Source organism: Amblyomma maculatum, chromosome 4, assembly GCF_055883805.1.
Source record: "Amblyomma maculatum isolate TAMU_Amacu chromosome 4, ASM5588380v1, whole genome shotgun sequence".
NCBI classification, from domain to species: domain Eukaryota; kingdom Metazoa; phylum Arthropoda; class Arachnida; order Ixodida; family Ixodidae; genus Amblyomma; species Amblyomma maculatum.
In genome coordinates this window covers 8,906,781-8,926,816 of record NC_139347.1, presented here as the reverse complement: position 1 = coordinate 8,926,816, position 20,036 = coordinate 8,906,781, and the positions used below count along the sequence as shown (strand labels likewise).

Sequence of the window (20,036 nt, the reverse complement as noted above, 5' to 3'; positions counted from 1 at the left end):
ACCGCTTTTCATCTCCATTTGCCTCTGACTGGTGGCCTTGCAATTGTTGCGCATTTTTGCTTTGCTTGGAAGCGAAACAGAGAGAACATTTATTGCTTTACCCCGGTCTGGATTGTCTGCTCACTTCGATGAATGAAGAGATATGGGCAATGGACTGTGGTCAAAGTAATGAACATCACTGATATGCATCGACATTAATTCTGTGAGAGCTTAGATTGGGGGGGGAGTTGTATGCAGCAGTGTACAGTGCATACCTAAATACAATTTTGTTGTTAAAAGTTAAAATACCGTTACATATATATAATTAAACATTGTGCAGGTAAACTGGTTCGTGGAAATTATGCTAAATAGTGTGAAGTGCTAACCTCCACCGGACATATAAAAAAAAAAATGGAGCTTGAATATCGCCTATTTTGACTGAACAAATATTTGCATTAGACGGGCCTTCTCGCTGCAAACCAGACATTACGTCTCAAAGCACACAATGAGCTGGCCTTGTCGGGAGCCAGAAATGAGTATTCTTGTGATGTGTTTCGCTTGACCAAGTCTGCCGTGGGGGTTACAGTCTTACAGTAGCTTAGCATGCTGGATAACTCCACACACGCATCACAGCAGTAAAGGAAAATCGCATCGGAGCTGTTAATGTTTACTTCATGTAAGAAGAAGACAATTTTTTAGGATGTGCAGCGGCCACATCTCAAATGAAAAATGCTACACTGTATGGTGTAATGATCACTGAAATGCCACATGCACACACAGTAATAATTAAACCTATATCTGAGAACAGCTGTAAAAAATGCAATAAAAGCCAATCATAATTATTACCTTTTATTATATTGCTCCATCATACTAGACTTCTGATGACCTGAGAACTAAAAGCACCAGCTAGTTGAGTGACTGCTAGAATAGCTATGGTCTCTGTGCATGTGAAGCTTAATCATGGCATTTATGTTCCTCTGAATTTATGAATTTTTATTGTGTGACTGACAATAGGAACTTTGGGCAGTTTAGTGTGTTCTAGTCAATAATATGTATTCACTGATGGCAATCAGCATTTGTTGGTGTGACTGGTATTACCAGTCACTTTATTTGTAGGTTATTTGTGCTTTCAGCGAAATAGTATCACTTAATTACTTTTTTTTTTTAAACACTGAATAACCACATTGTTCTGCAACATGCAGCATGAATGCTAACTGCAGCAAGCAAGAAATAAATGCACGATGCAAAAACAATTTCGCTGGTACAGTGCAGGCTGTGTAAGGCAGTTTTTTACATAACGCTGTAGCTTACAACTGCATGTTAATGAGTGTATGTGAGATAACAGAGGCATATCTATGTAAGGCGGGCTTTCACACAATGTTTTAGCTTACAACTACTATATGATAATGAGTTTGCGAGACAATAGAAGCACAAATTAAGGGATTATTGATTAAATGAGCATCAAAGTGCATGTGCACGATGATGTATTCACAAGGGAAGCCGCAGTCTGGCGCTATTAATGCATCCGCATCTTAAAAGTAGACTGTAACTGTCCCCCAAACCTTTAATCCGTCTAATAGAGGAGAATGCTCCAGTGGTGTCTCTGTGCACTGATATTTTTTGCATTGCTTTAGAGAATACTATGATTTGCAAAGTACAACCAGCATGTCATTCATATCTGCTATATAAAAGCGATGTATTCAGTGTGCTTTTACAGCCACAATGAATGCCTGTTAATGCACAGCACTGCTCCAGCACTTGCTTTATTCCATCGAGTAGCACAGAAAAAATGTTAATGTGCACACTGAGTTCTTATAAAAGAAAATGAGCCTCATTAAAGAGTGCATTTCTAAACTATATTCTGCGTTTTTCGTTACAGTCATTTAGTCTGCTCTTATAAGCACTTTGATGAATTTCTTTTTCCATAAGGATGGTGCCTTTAGCAAATGTGCGTGTAATTTGTCACACTCTTACTGTAAACTAAATTTCATCTATGCTATCATTGGAGAAATCTTTTCAGGTGAGTTATGCTTAGTATTTACTGTGATAGAAGTGAGAAGCTTCAGCCTGACTCGGTCATGCTAACAGCATGACCAAGCATAACTATTTGTTCAGCATAGGTCAATCCACCATACCCAAGTCAACATGATGGAAATGCCACGCAAGCTATTAATTGCCACTAAGGAGCTTGTCTTGCCAACATTCCTCAACATCCCCAGTTTATGCAATTCAACTGAAATTCATTATTGGACCACACTAGCATTTGATACAAATGTCCATGGCACACAGCACCACCATAGTTTTCCTTTATTTCTGTTTTACACACAAATACAAGCTCTGGAGCAACACCAAAGGTTTCTTCTATTAGAAAGTGCTACTCAATGTTACTCTGCCAAATTCAGAAAAATGTGTGGTGTGGTCTTAAATGAAAGCATAAGAGTACTTTGTAATCCATCCAAGCCATTAGTATATTCAGGCACGTAGGTAACCGTGGTGTAGAAGGCACATGGAAATTTGCCACGTCACCCAAATTTGTCCCAGAATGCCGCATCTGGATCTGGCTGAACAAGTGAAACCTCAGATTTCCACGCGTCGCTGTCCTTCCAGCAACTCGCACTGCATGAGTAGAACAGCACAGTCCCAAACTCCACTGGTGGGCCTGGAATAAATTGAAATGCCACATCACCAAACTGAACATCAACGCCAACAAGAATTGAAGCCACATCACCTCTCACATTAGGCCCCACACACAACACCACAGCACAGCACAAAACTACACATGTAGAGTTAAATGAAAACTTTCCTAGCCCACTATGTTTTCCCCATTTTCCTCCGTCGCCATTCAAATTCTAGGTTACTGCTATCTTTCCTGCCCTCAAATAAAGACCATCCCAGGACACTTTGTATCCTCTGATTTAATGTACTATGTGCTCCCAAAGCAAGGCTACCTATCCCACACTTCCTCATTTCCAACCGCGCTCGGACCTTTGATTTCATACGCAGGACTGCATTGCCAAATGTCAGACTATGGGACGTCTGGACAGATTAGGTGTGAAAGGAGAAATAATCAATCCTTTAAATGATATTCATAAAGGTAACTAGGTGCTTATAGAATTAAAAAAAATATTTCAGAGTCTGTAGGGGTAAACCAGGGTCTTAGGCAAGGGTTTCCTCAGTCACCTTTGCTGTTCATGCTGTACTAGCAAAGATCACAGACTAAACTAGAGAGGAGCAGACTCGGATTCAAGCAAGAAGAAGGGATCCAACAGTCATTATCAGGACTAATGCATGCGGATGATGTAATACTAATGGCTGACAACAGCATATAGTATTTACAAGCGCATCTCCGGTACAGAGGGAGACATGTTAGGTCTGAAGTTTAGCAACGAAAAGTCTGCAATCATGTTTTTAATGATAACGAGGGCGGCATGCATAGGATACACAGGAGGCAGAGCTAGAGTTAATGAATAAGTACTTTTGGTGTTGATAAATAATGGAGCTGAGTATTTAACGAAGCATGAAAATATGTAATGGCTAAAGGTAGCAGGAATGCAGCAGTCATGAAAAATAGAGCATTGTGTAAATGCATTAGGTACGAAGAGGCACAAGGGATTTGGAAAGGGGTGATGGTTCCTAGTCTGACATTTGGCAATGCAGTCCTGCGTATGAAATCAAAGGTCTGAGCGCGGTTGGAAATGAGGAAGTGCGGGCTAGGTAGCCTTGCTTTGGGAGCACATAGTACACTAAATCAGAGGATACAAAGTGATCTGGGATGGTCTTTATTTGAGGGCAGGAAAGATAGCAGTAACCTAGAATTTGAACGGCGACGGAGGAAAATGGGGAAAACACAGTGGGCTAAGAAAGTTTTCAGTTAACTCTACATTAGGGATGTTGGCAGAGAATGCAAGAAGTGAACAAGATAACTGCAAGCAAATACTATTTGGACAGCAGTAGGGGGTGCAGGCAGGAATTATCGGCTAAAGAAAAATTTAAATAATCAGAGAAGGGTATGTGGAAAACAGGGATGGCAACACTGAACATTCAAGCAAGAAATAGTTAGAGAAAACATGTATGATAATTCTAGGGCCAGCTTGTTGTTCGTGGCTAGGACAGAGATAGCGCAGACTAAGACGTATAGATTCAAGAACCAAGAGATGAATATGTATGTGGTGTATGGTGCGTGTGGAAAGGAGGAAGAAAGGGCTAAACACTTGATAATTTCCTGTAAAGGACTCTGCCTTAAATTTCAAGGCAACAGAGCTGATTTAGCCAAAGCATTGAGGTTTAAGAATAGTGGAGCAAAATAGACATTGGATGTGCAAAAATAACCAAACAGAAGTTAGCTGTTTGGTTGATAAAATCAAGGCAAGAATAAGTACGAAATATGGTACTATTCACCACTAGGTGGCGTGTGCCTCCACTGTCCAATTCAAAGTGTTTAGCCTTAACCATCTATCCAACGTACTACATGCCAGGCGGCAGTTCCTCTTGTACTACCTCCTGAGTGGCCTCCTGCTCAGAGTTCCCTTGAAATACTCTGTCTCCTCAGCCTCACTGATCTCTCCACATTCACTTTGTGTAAAATTGAGGGAGCCGATCGCACTTTGGTGCTCGCGAGGTTGTTTACTTGTGAGCACTGAGTGCATACCATGAAGCCTTTAAGCATTCTTGCTTATACTTCTGGACTTTTGGAATACAAACACACAGAAACAAAGATGTAAAAATGACAACCAAAACAAGGCGAGCATGCAGCAGTCGGGACCGCATGTACTGCTGTACCCCTAGCCACTCTTCTACCCAGAAATGCATTAAAGGGTCCAGACAAACTACAAAGGAATCTCCCAGCTTCACTAATCATACAATCACACAATTTTTCACAGTATTGAGTGTTGGTACTGAACACACATTATTGAAGTATCTTGCCCCGCCTTGGTGGGTGTATAACCACATCGCAACAACTAGTCGACAACCCTGATTGGAGGGCCTTTTTAGAAGGGCCTTTACCGCTGCACTCTAGAGTTGTATTCCAACATTTCGGGTACCCCCTTTGCCAAAAACAACCAGGCAACGAAGCCTGCTTCTCAGCCACATAGTAGAGGCCTTACGGCACTCGTAAAGACCAAAAGGTCTCAAAAAGTGAGGAGAAGGATTAGACATATTTAGAGTTCAAGGGGGTATTCAAAAAGAGAATTTTTTTGCTTGGCCAATTTTGGCAAAGATTGCATCTTTACGATGCCACATCCCAAGTATCACTTGCAAGAGGGGCTCATAAGTCACCCCTGTACTTCATGCCGGATTGAAAAAAACTGACACCTTGCAACTCGGTGACTGCTTCCACTTCCAAGCTTTGGATGAGTGCTGGCATAGCTTGCAGCTCAAAGCAACGCCTTGCTCCACAGCTTTCACATGTGCCAGGCTGCCAAGATGACGTAGGCTCGGAGATGAACAGTGGCTCTCCTTCCCAGCAAAACCTTTGCACATGTCAGGTAAGAAAGGCTGAGTGGAAACTAACATTCCATTGGCATCACTAATGCATCATGTGCCCAGCACAAGGCCAGTGTCCTCTACTTAATTTTATTTGTGTGAGCATGTTAACACAGTCCTACCCCTTTCACTTTAACTGGCTGCAAGACACCATAGGAAAAAAAAACCTACCTGATCAACTGCTGTGGACAGCGACGTAATCTCTTGTTGAATCTATGAAAAGTGGTGTCACTGTACTGTGGCTTCTCGTATGCTTCCTGAGCATATGTCATGTTTCCTTGCCCCTTGCTGCAAAGCATTGTGCAGAGATTGTAACAGCATCAGTTCAAGGTTCACATAACCAAGGTCCACATTTAAGAAATTCAGAAATACCAATGCCCAACTCAGGGAACAAGTTTTGTGCAAATTTTTACTTTCTGTACAGCACTGGGTGAATGGCATTACCAGAGATGTTGGTTCCCACATCTTCAAGTTAATGCTAACATTTAAAACTAGCCATGAAGAAATAAACTGCATGCCAATTTCTTTTATCCTTCCCCAAGAAGTAGTAAATAGTCTAGGTCAGTTTTTGTGCACTGCACTTGCATGAAACCTATGAAACCTTTGGGATGACAAAGAGAGCATCCTCTAAGAGACTATGAAAAAAGAAATCCATGGGGGATTGGGTTAAAAAAAAAAAAGATCAATGAGTCTCAACCTAGCTTAGTTACAGTGCAAATGTAAGGATAACTAACTGCGTTCCCGTGTCTTTTACGTGCAAAGTTGATATTCCATTAAAATGAGATGGAGGTAATATTTGCTTTAAAATATGAAAACGGAGCACAATTTGACTCACAAGTAGCAAAAGTTTCCATAGCTATAATAGTTTCATATTAAAAAACAAATTTCAGTGCAAACAGTTCTAAATTTTATGAGCTACAATTTTTGTTAACATGACTTTACCATCACAGATGCACTGCATAGTGCCAATGGCATGCACACTAGGATCTCAGATTTAAGCAGAAAATCACAAGTACCCAGGCACCCGAAAAACATTTCCTTCTCCAGCTTCGTAGTCTTGCAGTAGCTTTCTGGCACGTATGTCAGCAGGAGTCTCACCAGGGAGAGTACTTTCTTCAACCACAGCAATATAAAAACTCTTAAAGCTGTTCACTCGCTGCAAATCCTTAAGCAAAGCTTTGTGTTCTCCTTCGCTGCTCCTCAGGGCACACATATTTTCGAGTGCCCTGCTGGAATCAAGAGACTCAGCCCGAACTAGGGTTTGCTCTTCCATTTCAGTATCACCTGAAGCTTCTTCATTTGAAAGCAAGGCAACTGAGGCAACAGTGGGTGATGTGACAGTCATTGAGCCTAGAGAGGCTTCCAAGTTCTGAGCGCCGCTGTTGTGCACCATGTGATGTGGTGATTCATCATCCCACGAGTCATCGCCCCAGTCATCTTGCCCCACAAGCCAGTCGGCTGACATGGCTGGCTTTGCTGCAGAACAGGAACTGCCCTCTTCTTCTGGGGAAGAGCGCTCTTGGCTTCGGATAACTTTCCAGCTGTAGAGTAAAAAGAGTTACACATCCTCAAACAATGTTCTTAGCCTGAAAGCCTATTCTCAGCTGCTCTCTGAGGTATTCATTGCTGACAAACAGTCAGACAGTTTTTCTTTTAAAGTCACTTATGAGGCCATAACTTTGAGACGAACATGCAACCTTGCCTTAAAAATTGCTCCTACCTGACAAAATTGATCTTGAGCTAGCTACTATTGCAGCACTTTACTGTGACTTGTTCTGCTAAGGGATTTAAAGATATTTTGGCTATTTGCATGCAAAAATTGACCAACTTTCTATATGTAGGCTTGATTACTTGTGCTCTCAACTATGCACATCTCTAGCTATATGCGTTATGAAGGTATGGCAATATTAAGCAGTTATGAAGAAGCTAATGTCAATTTTGTCACAATAACCTATTATTTGTATTAATTTATATGTTTATGAACCTTGCAGGCTGCACAAACTATATATGACTGTCATGAATGAGAGTCACTAAATGCACAACATAAAGAAAAGGAATAGATCTAAGCAACAAAATTAAAATAATCATGATTATCACCATCAACCTAAGCATATACATTGCAGAACAAGGCCGCTCCTATAGATTTCCAAATAATGATGTCGCGTGCCAGCTGCAGCCATGTTATCCCTACAAACTTCCTAATGTTATCCAGCCAATTGACTTCCTGTTATGCCCTTGAAATTCCTGCCTTTTAGGAATGTCCCTTCAAGTAATCTTGCCTTTGTGATATATATGCCCAAGCCTGCTTCTTTTTCTTAATTTCAGTTAGGAACCAGTGCCTGGTCCACTATCTGCTCTGCTTCCTTCTACCTCTTAACAATGCACCAAACATTTTTCTTTCCACAGCTTGCTGTACTGCACTCAATTTAACACTTTTCATTATTCTCCATGTTTATGCCTCAGGTGTGAGTAGTGGTTCGATACAAATATCATATACTCATATACTTTCCTGTTAAGTGTACTGGTAATCTGCTATTCAGGATGTATTTGCTTACAACTTAATGCGGTGGTAATGCTGTAGACAGCAAATGAGGAGACTGGCATGGCACAAAAATCAACTCATTATTGGGTTGACTTGTACCTGCAAAAGAACTAAGCAACTGTGTGGTTGTTGAACTATGAATGGTTACCCCTTTCAGCAGTGCTGAATTTGAAGTTGGCAAGCAAATGTTCAGATAAAGTCGTCAAAAGCAATTAGAATGATCTGAAACAATGTAGAAGTTACGTGTCGCTGTGATCATTTGAGATCTTCATATCGTAAACTATTTTTCCTCTGCTAGATTATTAGCATTTAGTTTTTTGCATAATAATTTTTAAACCCATTATTCTGCTTTCCGTGTCCTGGTCATTGATCATGCTGTGAAGTTCATCCCCTGAGATAATTAGCGACGTAATGTTATAAACAATAAATCAGAGATTGCTAAGGTGTTCTCTATTCATTTTTATATGTCACTCTGAAGTGTGGTTCTCTAAATATCTCCTGCAAATACGTGAAAAATTGTAAAACTAATAACTCTAAAAGGAAGCTGTCAGCTTATGACTCGTGTAGATTATTTATTGTCATAGACTACATAAAAGTGAGCTATGAGGCTCAATGTTATGTTTAGCCTCTCCTTTTCTGTCAGTGTGATAGATGCTATTGAAGCATTGGCCGTCTTCTCTGTATCCGCAAAAACTTTGTAGGTTTCGTCTGCTTATTTCATTCAGAACTTTAAAGTGCTGATGGTGGTAGTGGGGAGGCATGAATTTAAAGTTTGGTGTACAGGGTCTAATGCTTCAAAATGACTCAGGCTATGAGGGACAACGTAGTGGAGGGCTCTGGATAATTTCGATCGCCTGGGGTTCCTTAACGTGCACTAACATTGAACAGTACATGGGTGCCTTGCTTTTTGCCTCCTTCAAAAAGCGAATGCCACAGACAGGACTGAACCTGCATTCTTGGGTTCAGCAGTGAACCGACCTAACCACTCAGCCACTGCAGAAGGGCACCACAAAGGGAAGCATGTGGTTAACAGTAATGAGCATAGCGCACACAAATGAAAGTTAGGGTATGCATAGCTAATAATATTATTATACAGTATTTCTGCTTTTGACCTCTTTTGTAGCCTCGGACAAAGATAACTGGTCACACAGCACAGCCAGCAAAACACTTTCACAAGATACTGTGGAGGCCAGGCTAAGGATGTGCATAACCGTAGTAATGCAAGACAACTTTCAGTTACCAAGTCTTGAACTGCAAAGACATTCCCATCTTAGAAAAGCTCGGACCCACACCTTTCCTGCTTGTTCCAGCAACTTGGGTTAATGCAGCAGAAGATGTAGATAGTTCGGTGATACCAGTTACACCTATCCAATGGGCTGTAGATTTGAAGCGCTAGAAGCAAGTGCTTCGTGCAGAGAGGGCACACGAGCTCTGGCAATGACGTTAAAGCACTTGTAGTCCAGTCCTGCAATAGCAAGGAGTGATTACCATCCGCATCACAAGGAGATGCAGTCGGATAAAACTTGAGAAAAAAGTGGCAGATGTCCCTCAAGGAAGGCCTTTCAGCCAACAGTGCCAGCAATTTTTATGATGCCATAGATATTCCAATTAGGTCGTGATGAACCCCCTTTCATCTGCCACACACTGCTTTTTCACACTAGCATTTCTAAGTGGATTGTCCACGAGATGTCATAAACATCGGTTGATGCCAATGGCTGCAAAGGCCAGGGTCCTTCTGAGGAAACCCCAGAGGGTGACAAAAAGACACAACAGAAAAAGAATCAGTTTGCATACCCAAACCAGTGTTGTCAGGAGATATGTGAAGCTAAATGGAGAGCTGTCTTTCTGTTTGTTTTTCCCACTACCTTTGCGTAGGCCATGTGCTTACCAGTGTTTATTATTCGAAAATTCGGTGGATGATTATCGGTGTTTATATACTTTTTTGAAATCAGTGACTTTTAGCTGACTGCGTTGTACAAACTGTAAAACGCAGCGATTATCGGTGAAATAAGGTTGTTCGCAAGAGCACAAGGTTACAGAAGCAAATCAGTGCACATTTTATTGACCTTGGAGCAAACGCTATTTATAGTTGATTGTAATAGATTCATATCTAGACTGTCATTAGCAATGCCAGCGCGGTCCACAGTGTTAACAGAATGCAAGTTTGAGAAAGCTCGATCAACGTTCCCCCTTGACAACTGTAACCTAAAATATCCAAAGAGTTATCAAACAAATGAGGCTCGGTAACAGCGCTAACCATGTACTGGCGGTAAATATGTAGTACTGTGCATAGTGTACTGGCGGTAGCTTCTTCGTATTACAGTTGTCTGTGGATCTATCCACACTGATTGAATCTATCTGATTGAATCTACTAGCAGCGCTCCTAGCAGCACTCCTAGCAGGTCTCCTGCTATCTCCTGCTACTACTTCCACGAATAATGCCGGAGTGTAGTCTGGGGACAAGTTCTCTTGGTAGGAAAACCAAGCTTTGGGGAAGTTTCCTAGCGGGTACGTTTCGACGGTGGACGCGGCAGAGCCTGGAGAAGACAGCTCTTTTGCACTGCTTTTTGCATCGCAAGTGCTGCTTATTTGAGTACCTGCTGGCCCGTCTCTGTACTCTGAAAGGAAGGAAATCAGAAGTTTCTCGTGAAGAATGGATCATAGGCTAGTATTAACATACCAAAAGCCGGCGTGTTTCAGTTTTAACCGAATTCTTAATTATTTTGCCGGCGGATGTTTATCAGTGATTTTATGTTAAAACCGCGACGTACACCGCGGCCTGCCTATGCGTAACGATCGTTTGGTATACATCTGACGTAAGCTGTTTCTCAATGTTGATATACAAAATAATAACTCCGAATTATGACCACAGAGCTCTAATAACTCCGAATTATGACCACAGAGCTCGGAACGCGCCTCGCTGCACTAAGGACTTCATTCGAGTTGGGTCTTGAATATTTGGGGGCTGGAATTTAAAAAATTCCTATGCAAAATCTACTACCCCATTCCAGCTGAAATAACGTTCACAAAGTAGCAAAATATCGTCTACGTTATCTGATAAGTGATTCAACATTGGTACTTGCCTAGATTTTCCGAAATCGAGGAAAAACTGCTCTCGGCGGCGTGCACAATTTTCGCAGAAGAGTCGAAAAGCTATTTTGACATGATACGTCACCTGTCGAGCAGTGAGACAAGCTCCATCCCGGCCGTTGGCGCGCTTGCCTCGCTGCCCGACAGATGACGCATCATGTCAAAATAGCTTTTCGACTCTCTTCTGCGAAAATTGTGCACGCCGCCGAGAGCAGCTTTTTCTCGATTTCGGAAAATCTAGGCACGTACCGATGTTGAATCACTTATCAGATAACGTAGACGATATTTTGCTACTTTGTGAACGTTATTTCAGCTCGAATGTGGCAGTAGATTTTGCAAAGGAATTTTTTAAATCCCAGCCCCCAAATATTCAACACCCTATGCTGCAAGTAACCTGCACCATTGTCAACAATTGAGCGCCTGCCCGCACAAAACAAAAACAAATAGAGCAATGCAAGAGAACATGCAGCACTCACAGGCACTCCTCCGATTTTGTTCGTTTGCCACGTTGTGCTTCCACTTTTCACCGGCTCATCTTTTAGGCCGAGGTAAAAACAATGCGTTGACGCTGCCATGTCACCCAGAGGCACGTGTCGGTAGATGAGTTCGGTTTTTTACACAATAGTAAGTGGTTCACAGAGCTATACAGAAACAGCAGACAAAAAGTTGACGTACACACGCATCGCGTAGTATGAAATATGGAGTTTTAAATATGTAATTATGTTAAAAACAGTTGAGATCGTCAGTCATGAACGCATGAAGCAACCCGGTGCGTAGCAGACGATGGCAAACATTTTTGGATTGCCTTGACTTTCATTGCCAGTTACAATAAGTAAAAAAATGATTCAAAATATTATGTACTTAATTGAACAGTTTTTAAAGTGACAAAAAGTAATAAAATTGTTCTTTTTTATATATGAGTTTACATAATTTATTTATTGCTCGTTGGACTGGATGACAGCGCTATGCGCTATTCTCACTATTATTGGCAGTAAAGTGGTAAAGTCATAAAGTCGTAAAGTGGCGCCTGTTTCAGTTGTCAGATCAGGTGTGACTGACAGGCTAGTTGGCATAAATAGCGGTGCAAGTTCAGACGGACCGAATATTTACCTGCTGCTGCCTGTTGCCTATTTTTTCGCAGGCACGCAAGGTGACACTTCGCACTTCATTTTGTTACGGACAACAAAGTGGCTCTAGTTGTGCCAGCGGAACGTGGCTTGTTTCCTTAAAATTTATTTAAACGCGCACTGTATTTCTTGCTGGAAGGACTGTCATTGCTATAACTGTCATCGCATTCTCTGATTTACAGACATGTCCCCGGACCGCGCAGAAGTCGAGGCCATTTTAAGCTCCATCCTTGCAAGCGAGCAAAATGGGCTGTCCTTACAACGCCTTGATCGTAAGTCGGCATTACGAGACGGAAAAGGCTGGCACGTATTTCTGTATGTAGTTTTACGGCACTTTCACCTGGCGCATGTGGCAACTCAAGTCAAACCAAGTCAAGGGGCCAGTTTTCTTTGGATCATGTTAAGGTTAACTGCCATTTATGTGGGTGTGTTCAGATAAGATATTTTTTTGTTTTCAATGAAATCTGGTGGGCAAATGCCTCTACTCAAAGGAATGAACCTTAGTTTTGCAAGATACGGCGTAGTTTGCCATTTTAAAAAGTCCCAAGTTTGGATACCTGCTGCTTCCGCTCTAAGATCTTGCCATCTGTTATTTTTTGCGCATTAAATCTATGTAACTTTTACTTTTATAAAAGCTAATCGAAAGTCATTTAGTTTTTGCAATTGATTTAGTAAAAAACTGCAAACTTTGCTTCAGAAGCGGAGAGCTGCAAAAATGTTAATTTTCAACCTTACATATTGGCATGAACTCTCGTTACCACGAGAAAATGGTCGTTCTTCATAAGTCTCGAAGATATTTTTTCGCCAGCACAAATAATTCTGCAACATACGTTGCAGCGTACAAAATTGCACTAAATGGAATGCTGATTCCAAATACATAGGTTACAAAACAAAAATAATTGTTAGGGAGCACCCCAAAAATTGGAAAATTGCCATTTTTGTGGCGAGTTGACAAGAATAAGATAGGAAAGGCCCGATATCGACAGACGCATTATTAACAAGGAAAATTTAGAATATGCGTTTTGAAGATTAATTACCCAGGCACACTGTGTAAAAAAATAATCTGTACAGCACTATTCTTCAGCTACATAAAACAAGCTACAAGCAGAAGATTTCATGGCTTGTACCTTGTGGCGTGGCAGAATTGCTGGTTTTCGTGAGACACAAAACCAAAACTGCTGCAAACTGGCTATAGAGGCCGAGTATACATATTGGACATGCGGCAGACCTTCAGAAATGTGTTTTCGGGGAATAAAACCACCCGGGCTCAGAGTCTAAACTCCTAGTGAATAGCTGGCGCCATTTTTGGATAATTATCACCACTCAACACCGTCACATAACAAAGCCAACAATACGATTCATTATTTGACTTACTGGAAGTCTTGATGAAAAAAAAAAAAAGTTGATGGTAATGCTGCATTACAACAAGTGGCAGGTTTTTCATTTCTAGCACGGCCGCCACGGCACAACAACACATGCACATTAGTTTTCAGAAAGGTCCATCAAAAACCACTACATCGTCAGAACGAGAAAATTTAAACTGGTTCTACAAGTGCAGTGCCTAGACTAACCACTGAGTGGGGCTAGGTGCACAAGAAACGATTCCAACATGTCGAAATCTGTGATTTAATGCATCGATCACCGGTGATCGATTTGAGTAGGCGTGGTAACGAAAAAGTTGTTGGTTGCGCTAAAACTTTTTATTATTCAGGTTACATTCTCAATCCCAAACAAAATGTGGAGCTCTAGATCACTACTAGGTGTGTTTTCCACAACGCATCAAAATCACCCGAAATTTGAAAACAGCAAAAAAGTGGCAACTTTGATTCCAATTTAAAAAAAATGTATATCATCTTCGATTTTTATTAACGTCCCTCTCAAGAATCCTCTGTACTTCAGAAATATTACAGACTAAAAATGTGTTGCATTATATTGTTTAAAATTATAAAAATAAATATAAAACCGAGCACTTGTCCTGAATATTGCCAATATTTAGCTTTGCATTCTGGCACGACTCAATAAAGTGTTGCCACTGAAACTTTTTGTTTATATTATTTATGCCTTGTTCTGTATTTCTGGAAAAATTTGAAGCTCTAGAGTTGTCCATTCTTTCGCCATATTATTTTGAAATCGGCCCAAATTTAAGAATATCAGAAAATGGACAACTGATTCGAATTTAAAAAACTACCCCGACATTCCGAAATCAACTAAGAACAATACTAAGTATTTTATAAATATCAGGCACTAAAAAGTATTGCGTTATGTAAACTAAATTTAAATATAAATATGGAATTGAACGCATCTTTTTGTTTCATTTAAGTTCTTGGGAGTCTAACTTAGTATTTGCTTAATTTAGTTACATTTTATCTTATGCAATATCAGAAGCCATCTCAATGCTTGTAAAATTGTTTTCTGCTTGTTAACAGGGTTGCTGATAGCTTAAAATGGAATAAATTCACTTTTTCTTGCAATTTCATGGAAGGATGCGAGTGACGTTTGAACTTTTCCTCTATTATGTAATCTCTTTTATTGCGGGGTGCAGTGTTATTCAATCCAGCTCCTAATACATATTATTTCATTTCTCGTTTATGACAAAAATTAACAAAGCTACGTTGTTAAAGACTATTTTTCTAATATGCATCTGAGTACAATCATAAGCTAAGAGCTTGGCAGCATCATAGTCTTGCTCAAATTAATTATTGATTTATGAAAGCAGCATGAATGACTCGAGCTGACGAGTATTCTTGGTGACAGAGCTATCTAGCCAAGAAAAAAAGGCGAGCCAGCTCGGAGCGAACCCACCGTTCACCTAACCTGCAAAGCATAACCTGCAGTTTAGGTGGGGGGCACATTTGCTCTATGTTGGCTCACATTTTCTCTATCGACAATACTCGTCATCTCGGCTCATTTATGCTGCTGTCATAAAATAACATAAAATTCCATCAGAACTACCATGCTGTAAAGCGCTTTGCTTATGACTGTACTTTTGTGCACATTAAAAAAAATGGTCTTCATAGATTTTTTTTTTTTCATAACCAAGAAATGAAATAATATCATTAAGAACTAGATTGAATACTATTGCACCTCGCAATAAAAAAAAATGCAGGATAGAAAAATAAATTCTACCGTCACTTGCGTTCTGCCATGAAATTGCTAGAAATAGCAAATTTTTTACATTTTAAGCTATCTTCAACACAGACAACAAGCATAAAAAGACTTTATAAGCATTGAGAAGCCATTGAATATTGTATAATATTAAATGTAGCAAATAAATCCAGCAAATAATGAATCGAAGATTAAAAACATGCATTCAGTTTCATATTTATTTTTATGTTTTAATTTACATAATGCAATACATTTTAGTGCCTGAAATTCATAAAGTACTTCGGATTGCTTGTTAGTTGATTTTGATAGAAATCGAAGTCTGGGTAGTTTTTTAAATTCGAATCTAAGTTGTCTATTTTTTAATAATTTGGAATTTTGGCCGATTTTAAAATAATATGGAGAAATAACGGACAACTCTAGAGATTCAAATTCTCCCAGAAATAAAAAAAACTAGGCCTAGATAATATCAACAAAAAGTTTGAATGGCAACACTTTGAGTCGTGCCAGAATGTAGGGCTGAATATTGGCAATATTCGGGACAAGCTCAGGTTTTATTATAATATTTATAATTTCCAACAACATAATGCAGTACTTTAGTGGTCCATAATATTTCTGATGGGCTAAGGATTCTTGGGAGAGATTTTAAGAAAAATTGAATATTTTTTTTTTAAACTGGAATCAGTTGCCTCTTCTTTTGCTGTTTTCAAATTTCAGCCGATTTTGATGTCTTGTGAAGAACCCACCTAGACATCTAGAGCTCCAAATTTTGTACGAAATTAAGAATGTAACCGGAATAATAAAGAGAAAAAGATTTAGTGCAAACAACTTAAGGCATCATGCCAATATGCAAGGTTGAAAATTACATTTTCACAGCGCTCCGCTCCTGAAGCAAAGTTTGCGATTGTTTTACTAAATCAACTGCAACAACAAAACGGCTTTTAACTTTAGTTTTTATAAAAGTAAATGTTGCATAAATTTAGTGAGTAAAAAATAGTAGATGACAAAATCTTAGTGCGGAAGCAGCAAGTCTCCTAACTTGCAACTTTTCGACAGTGTTTTCCATCTCTAGTGATATACGTTTCTTTTTTTTCCGAAAAAACTACGCCATATCTTGCATAACTAAGGTTCATTTCTTTATGTGGAGACATTTGCCCACCACATGAAAAAATTTCATTGAAAACAAAAAATAGTCATGGGACCTCTATTATCATTCTTATCTGAACACATCAATATATATATATATATATATATATATATATATATATATATATATATATATATGTGAAAGAAGCCAACAGTCGGCGAGGCCAAGGAAAGCGTTGGGGATGGTAGTTTGTCTTTTTTTTTATGTTTACTTGGACAATAACAGAAATTAGTAATGTAATCTGTTTAGGGGAAAGATAATCAAACACAAAGTAGAAGAAAAAACAACGTGCCGATGGTGGGAACCGAACCAACGACCTCCGAATATCGCGTCCGGTGCTCTTCCAACTGAGCTACATCGGTCGCTGTCCCCTCTGCTACTTGCTTGGGCATTTATGTTGTCTGTATACGAACTTTGAGAGTGTTCACCAGTGCCACCCTCAGCATAGCGGCGGACGTGGAACGTCCTTTGTGACCGCCAGTGTCACGTAGAACGTAATCAAGAGCGAGGGCGAAAGCTCTGCTAGAACCCTCTTACGCTACCTATGGCTTCAAGACTGCCAGAACCGTATATATATATTCTGCTCATTATTGCAGTTCGATGTTTTTCTCTTATCAAACATTGATTTGCAAGTTTGACCTTGGTCAAAATTGCCTATTTCGATGTGAAATGGGAGTGCACACGCATATGCCACGCACTTGTCAACAAACCCTTAGTCTGTCCACCAGTAGCATGTCTTACAGACAGTACTTCATTTCCGCAGGTGAAAAATTCAGTGATTTTTATATCCATTCTTTCTCTGTCAGAGGAGTACTACTCAAATATGGGCACCAGGATACCATTCGAAGAATATGGAAAAACTTCTCTAGCAGCGTTTCTGAGTAGTATGCCTCATGTGGTGACTATTGAAGGGTAAGTTGCCAGCAGTTATTGCCACAAGTTGTTCTTACTGTATGATATGAGCTGTCTGAGCACAGTAAGCTGATTATCGCTCGCATTTCAGCAGATTAATCTTTGATAGACACCCACTGTACAATACTTACCATGCTTTATGTGTGTCACAAAAAGTATTGCGCGAATGGCCAATTTGGTGTCAATCTTCCGACTATATCCTCACATGGTGAGCAACTAGAACCATCCTGTTGTGTGGCACCTAAAGGAAAAAAACAGGGGGGGGAGTTAAGCTCTGCCTTCAAGGTTATGATTTGATAGTGTTTATGGCTCCAGTTTGCGTGTTCATTCGGTGCATCCTTGCTTAAACCCATTCACTTTTCGACTCCTTAATTAGTAATCTTTTATCTGTGCCTCTCTTATTTCACACATACTCATTAGCATGCAGTTGTAAGATACTACACTGCGTCAATGACGACCTGACATAGGTATAAAACACCACTTTAACTAAGCTGTATATGTGTGCCTTTACAGTCGAGGGGCAGCGTGTCTAACTCAGAATCTAACGTCCTAGAAGGATGGATCCATTCACCTTCGAACTCAAAGGCGAAGCCCTAGTTGACAGTGCTTGCCCGACAATCAGCCAGTGCATGGCCTTGTCACTTGCCGATGACCACCGTCAGAGTGGGTAGAGCCATGCCGTATCTCTTTGCTCACAATGTCTGCAACACCATTGCATGATTTGGTGGAGAATAGGGCCTTTAACACTATCACATTAAATATAGACCTGGTCACTCTAGCCTTGCAACAACAGACCTCAGCTATTGTGAACACAGTAACAGGATTGAATCCCAGCTGTAGCAGCTGCATAATTTCAGTGAACCTAGGGCCTTCCAGTACAGAGATTTCTGATCTCATCCCTCATGATATGGTTCGAGTGTACAGCGTGAGCGTGATGTATCCAGCACCTTTACTTTCCTTGTCACAGGACATTCTCACTCCTCCATCTTTTAAGACTTGTGTGACAAAGGTCAGCATAATGGCATAACCTCATTACTTTTTTGAAAAGGGGGGGGGGGGGGGGGGAAGTGTGTGCAGAAAAATAAAATAATATCAGCCGTAATTTTGCGGCAGGTGGCACATTTTATGCTGAGTTATTGTATGTTAAAATTGGTGCTAAACATCATCATCAGCCGGACTATACCCACTGCAGGGCGAAGGCTTCTCCTATTTTCCTCTAATTAACCCGGTCCTATGCTAGCTGCATCCACCTGATCTCTGCGAACTTCTTAACCTCATCCAGCCACCTAACTTTCTGCCGCCTCCTGCTACGCTTTCCTTCTCTTGGAATCCAGTTGGTTACTCTGAGACCATTGGTTATCCCCTCTTCACTACATGTCCTGCCCATGCCTATTTCTTCTTCTTGATTTCGGCTAGAATGTCAGTAACGCGAGTTATTTCTCTGACCCACTCTGCACGGTTTCTCTCTCTTAACGTTAGCTACCATTTTCCGATCTATAGCCCTCTGCATTGTCCTCAACTTAAGTAGAACCCTTTTCGTTAGCCTCCATGTTTCAGCCCCATAGGTGAGTACCGGTAAGCTACTCGTCACAACGTGTGAGTACCTTCTGCATCGAGACTTGAAGCTACCAAGTGATCGAAGCGACTACCCGAATGGTTTATTTGCTGGCCTTTTTATACAAGCAGTGGGCGGCGCTGTGATAGTAAGGTAGGGCGGCGCTGTGATAGTAAGGTAGTACAGCGGCTGTCTGATGCATTTCCTGAAAACGAAAATGAGTTCAGGCTACTTGATTAAAACCAACGTCGTAATGAAGTCGTTGCAGTGGCTTGACTGTATGTGTTGACCTTCTTGGGACAGTCATCGGCCTAGGATCAGATGTTGGTGTATGGCCCACTGTACCTGCGGGTGCTGCGTTGCCGGCAGAAGGCTGTTGCTGGGTGAGCAAGTAGATCGTAGTGTCAATTGAGCAGCAGAGCTGTTTGAAGCAGACGTGCTGGGGTCCACTATCTCGCAATCGAGCGAAGCACAGTCATCGTTTTTGTCCCTGGTGTTCGGTGCATATTTCTCGCGAGTTTTAAGATGTCGTCTGTTGCGTCTAAACGTCCAACACTCTTCCGTTTGTACTACGTAAGACTTAGGAGCCGCAGTGGCGACAGTTGCTTTCTGTGAGCATTTTTGTCCCCGAGCCTCACGGTTGATCTTTTATTCAAAGATGGTAGGGGCTTACCGCCACTTTTTTTTATGATGCTTTCTTACTTTGGTTTTCGATGCTGTACCAAAATCCGGAAAGTTAGCTCTGAGACGCCAGCTCTGAAGTTTTGGTGATCGGCCATCCTCCAAGGGTGTACAGCGTTAGGCCAGGAGACCTAACCAGAAGTCATCCCCTGCGTATTCACTGTTTTTTCATAATTCGCTTCAAAACCTGTACGCCCTTCTCTGCTAATCCGTTGGATTGTAGATAATGGGGACTTGATGTGACGTGAGTCAAGTCATATTTTCTGGTGAATACAGCGAACTTGTGGCTTGCAAATTGGGGCACAGACCTCACCTGTGCACCGTGCAAACATGGCACTGAGTGCTGCAATTGCACTCCTTGCTGTGGTATCCCGAAGTTTTTCTACTTCTGGGAAGTTAGAAAGTACATCATATGCC

The 20,036-nt window shown here is 40.8% G+C and overlaps 2 protein-coding genes across 7 annotated transcripts in view; one reads left to right on the top strand and one right to left on the bottom strand.

Annotated features, from left to right (window-relative positions):
- Positions 1 to 2,267: 2,267 nt before the first annotated feature.
- Positions 2,268 to 11,881, bottom strand: trus (programmed cell death 2 like trus). Of its 3 annotated transcripts, none has more exons than XM_084600714.1 (6): positions 11,572 to 11,881; positions 9,298 to 9,470; positions 6,480 to 7,004; positions 5,635 to 5,751; positions 5,293 to 5,450; positions 2,268 to 2,638 (listed from the first exon to the last, which is right to left on the bottom strand). In XM_084600714.1, the coding sequence occupies exons 1-6, from the start codon at positions 11,668 to 11,670 to the stop codon at positions 2,502 to 2,504; spliced, it is 1,209 nt and encodes a 402-aa protein (XP_084456840.1). In that variant the 5' UTR covers positions 11,671 to 11,881; the 3' UTR covers positions 2,268 to 2,501. The 3 variants fall into 3 exon arrangements, 2 of the variants coding, with proteins under 2 accessions (XP_084456840.1, XP_084456842.1); XR_014706529.1 differs by having other exon boundaries at positions 2,501 to 2,638; positions 5,293 to 5,475; XM_084600716.1 differs by lacking the exon at positions 5,293 to 5,450.
- Positions 11,882 to 12,092: 211 nt separating this feature from the next.
- LOC146190257 (uncharacterized) overlaps positions 12,093 to 20,036 on the top strand; it is a 60,211-nt gene continuing 52,267 nt past the window's right edge. For all 4 annotated transcript variants that reach the window (XM_084600713.1, XM_084600712.1, XM_084600711.1 and 1 more), the window contains exons 1-3: positions 12,093 to 12,245; positions 12,405 to 12,494; positions 17,278 to 17,383. In XM_084600713.1, the coding sequence (XP_084456839.1) occupies positions 12,407 to 12,494; positions 17,278 to 17,383 (194 nt within the window). In that variant the 5' untranslated portion in view covers positions 12,093 to 12,245; positions 12,405 to 12,406. The remainder of the gene's footprint in view (positions 12,246 to 12,404; positions 12,495 to 17,277; positions 17,384 to 20,036) is intronic.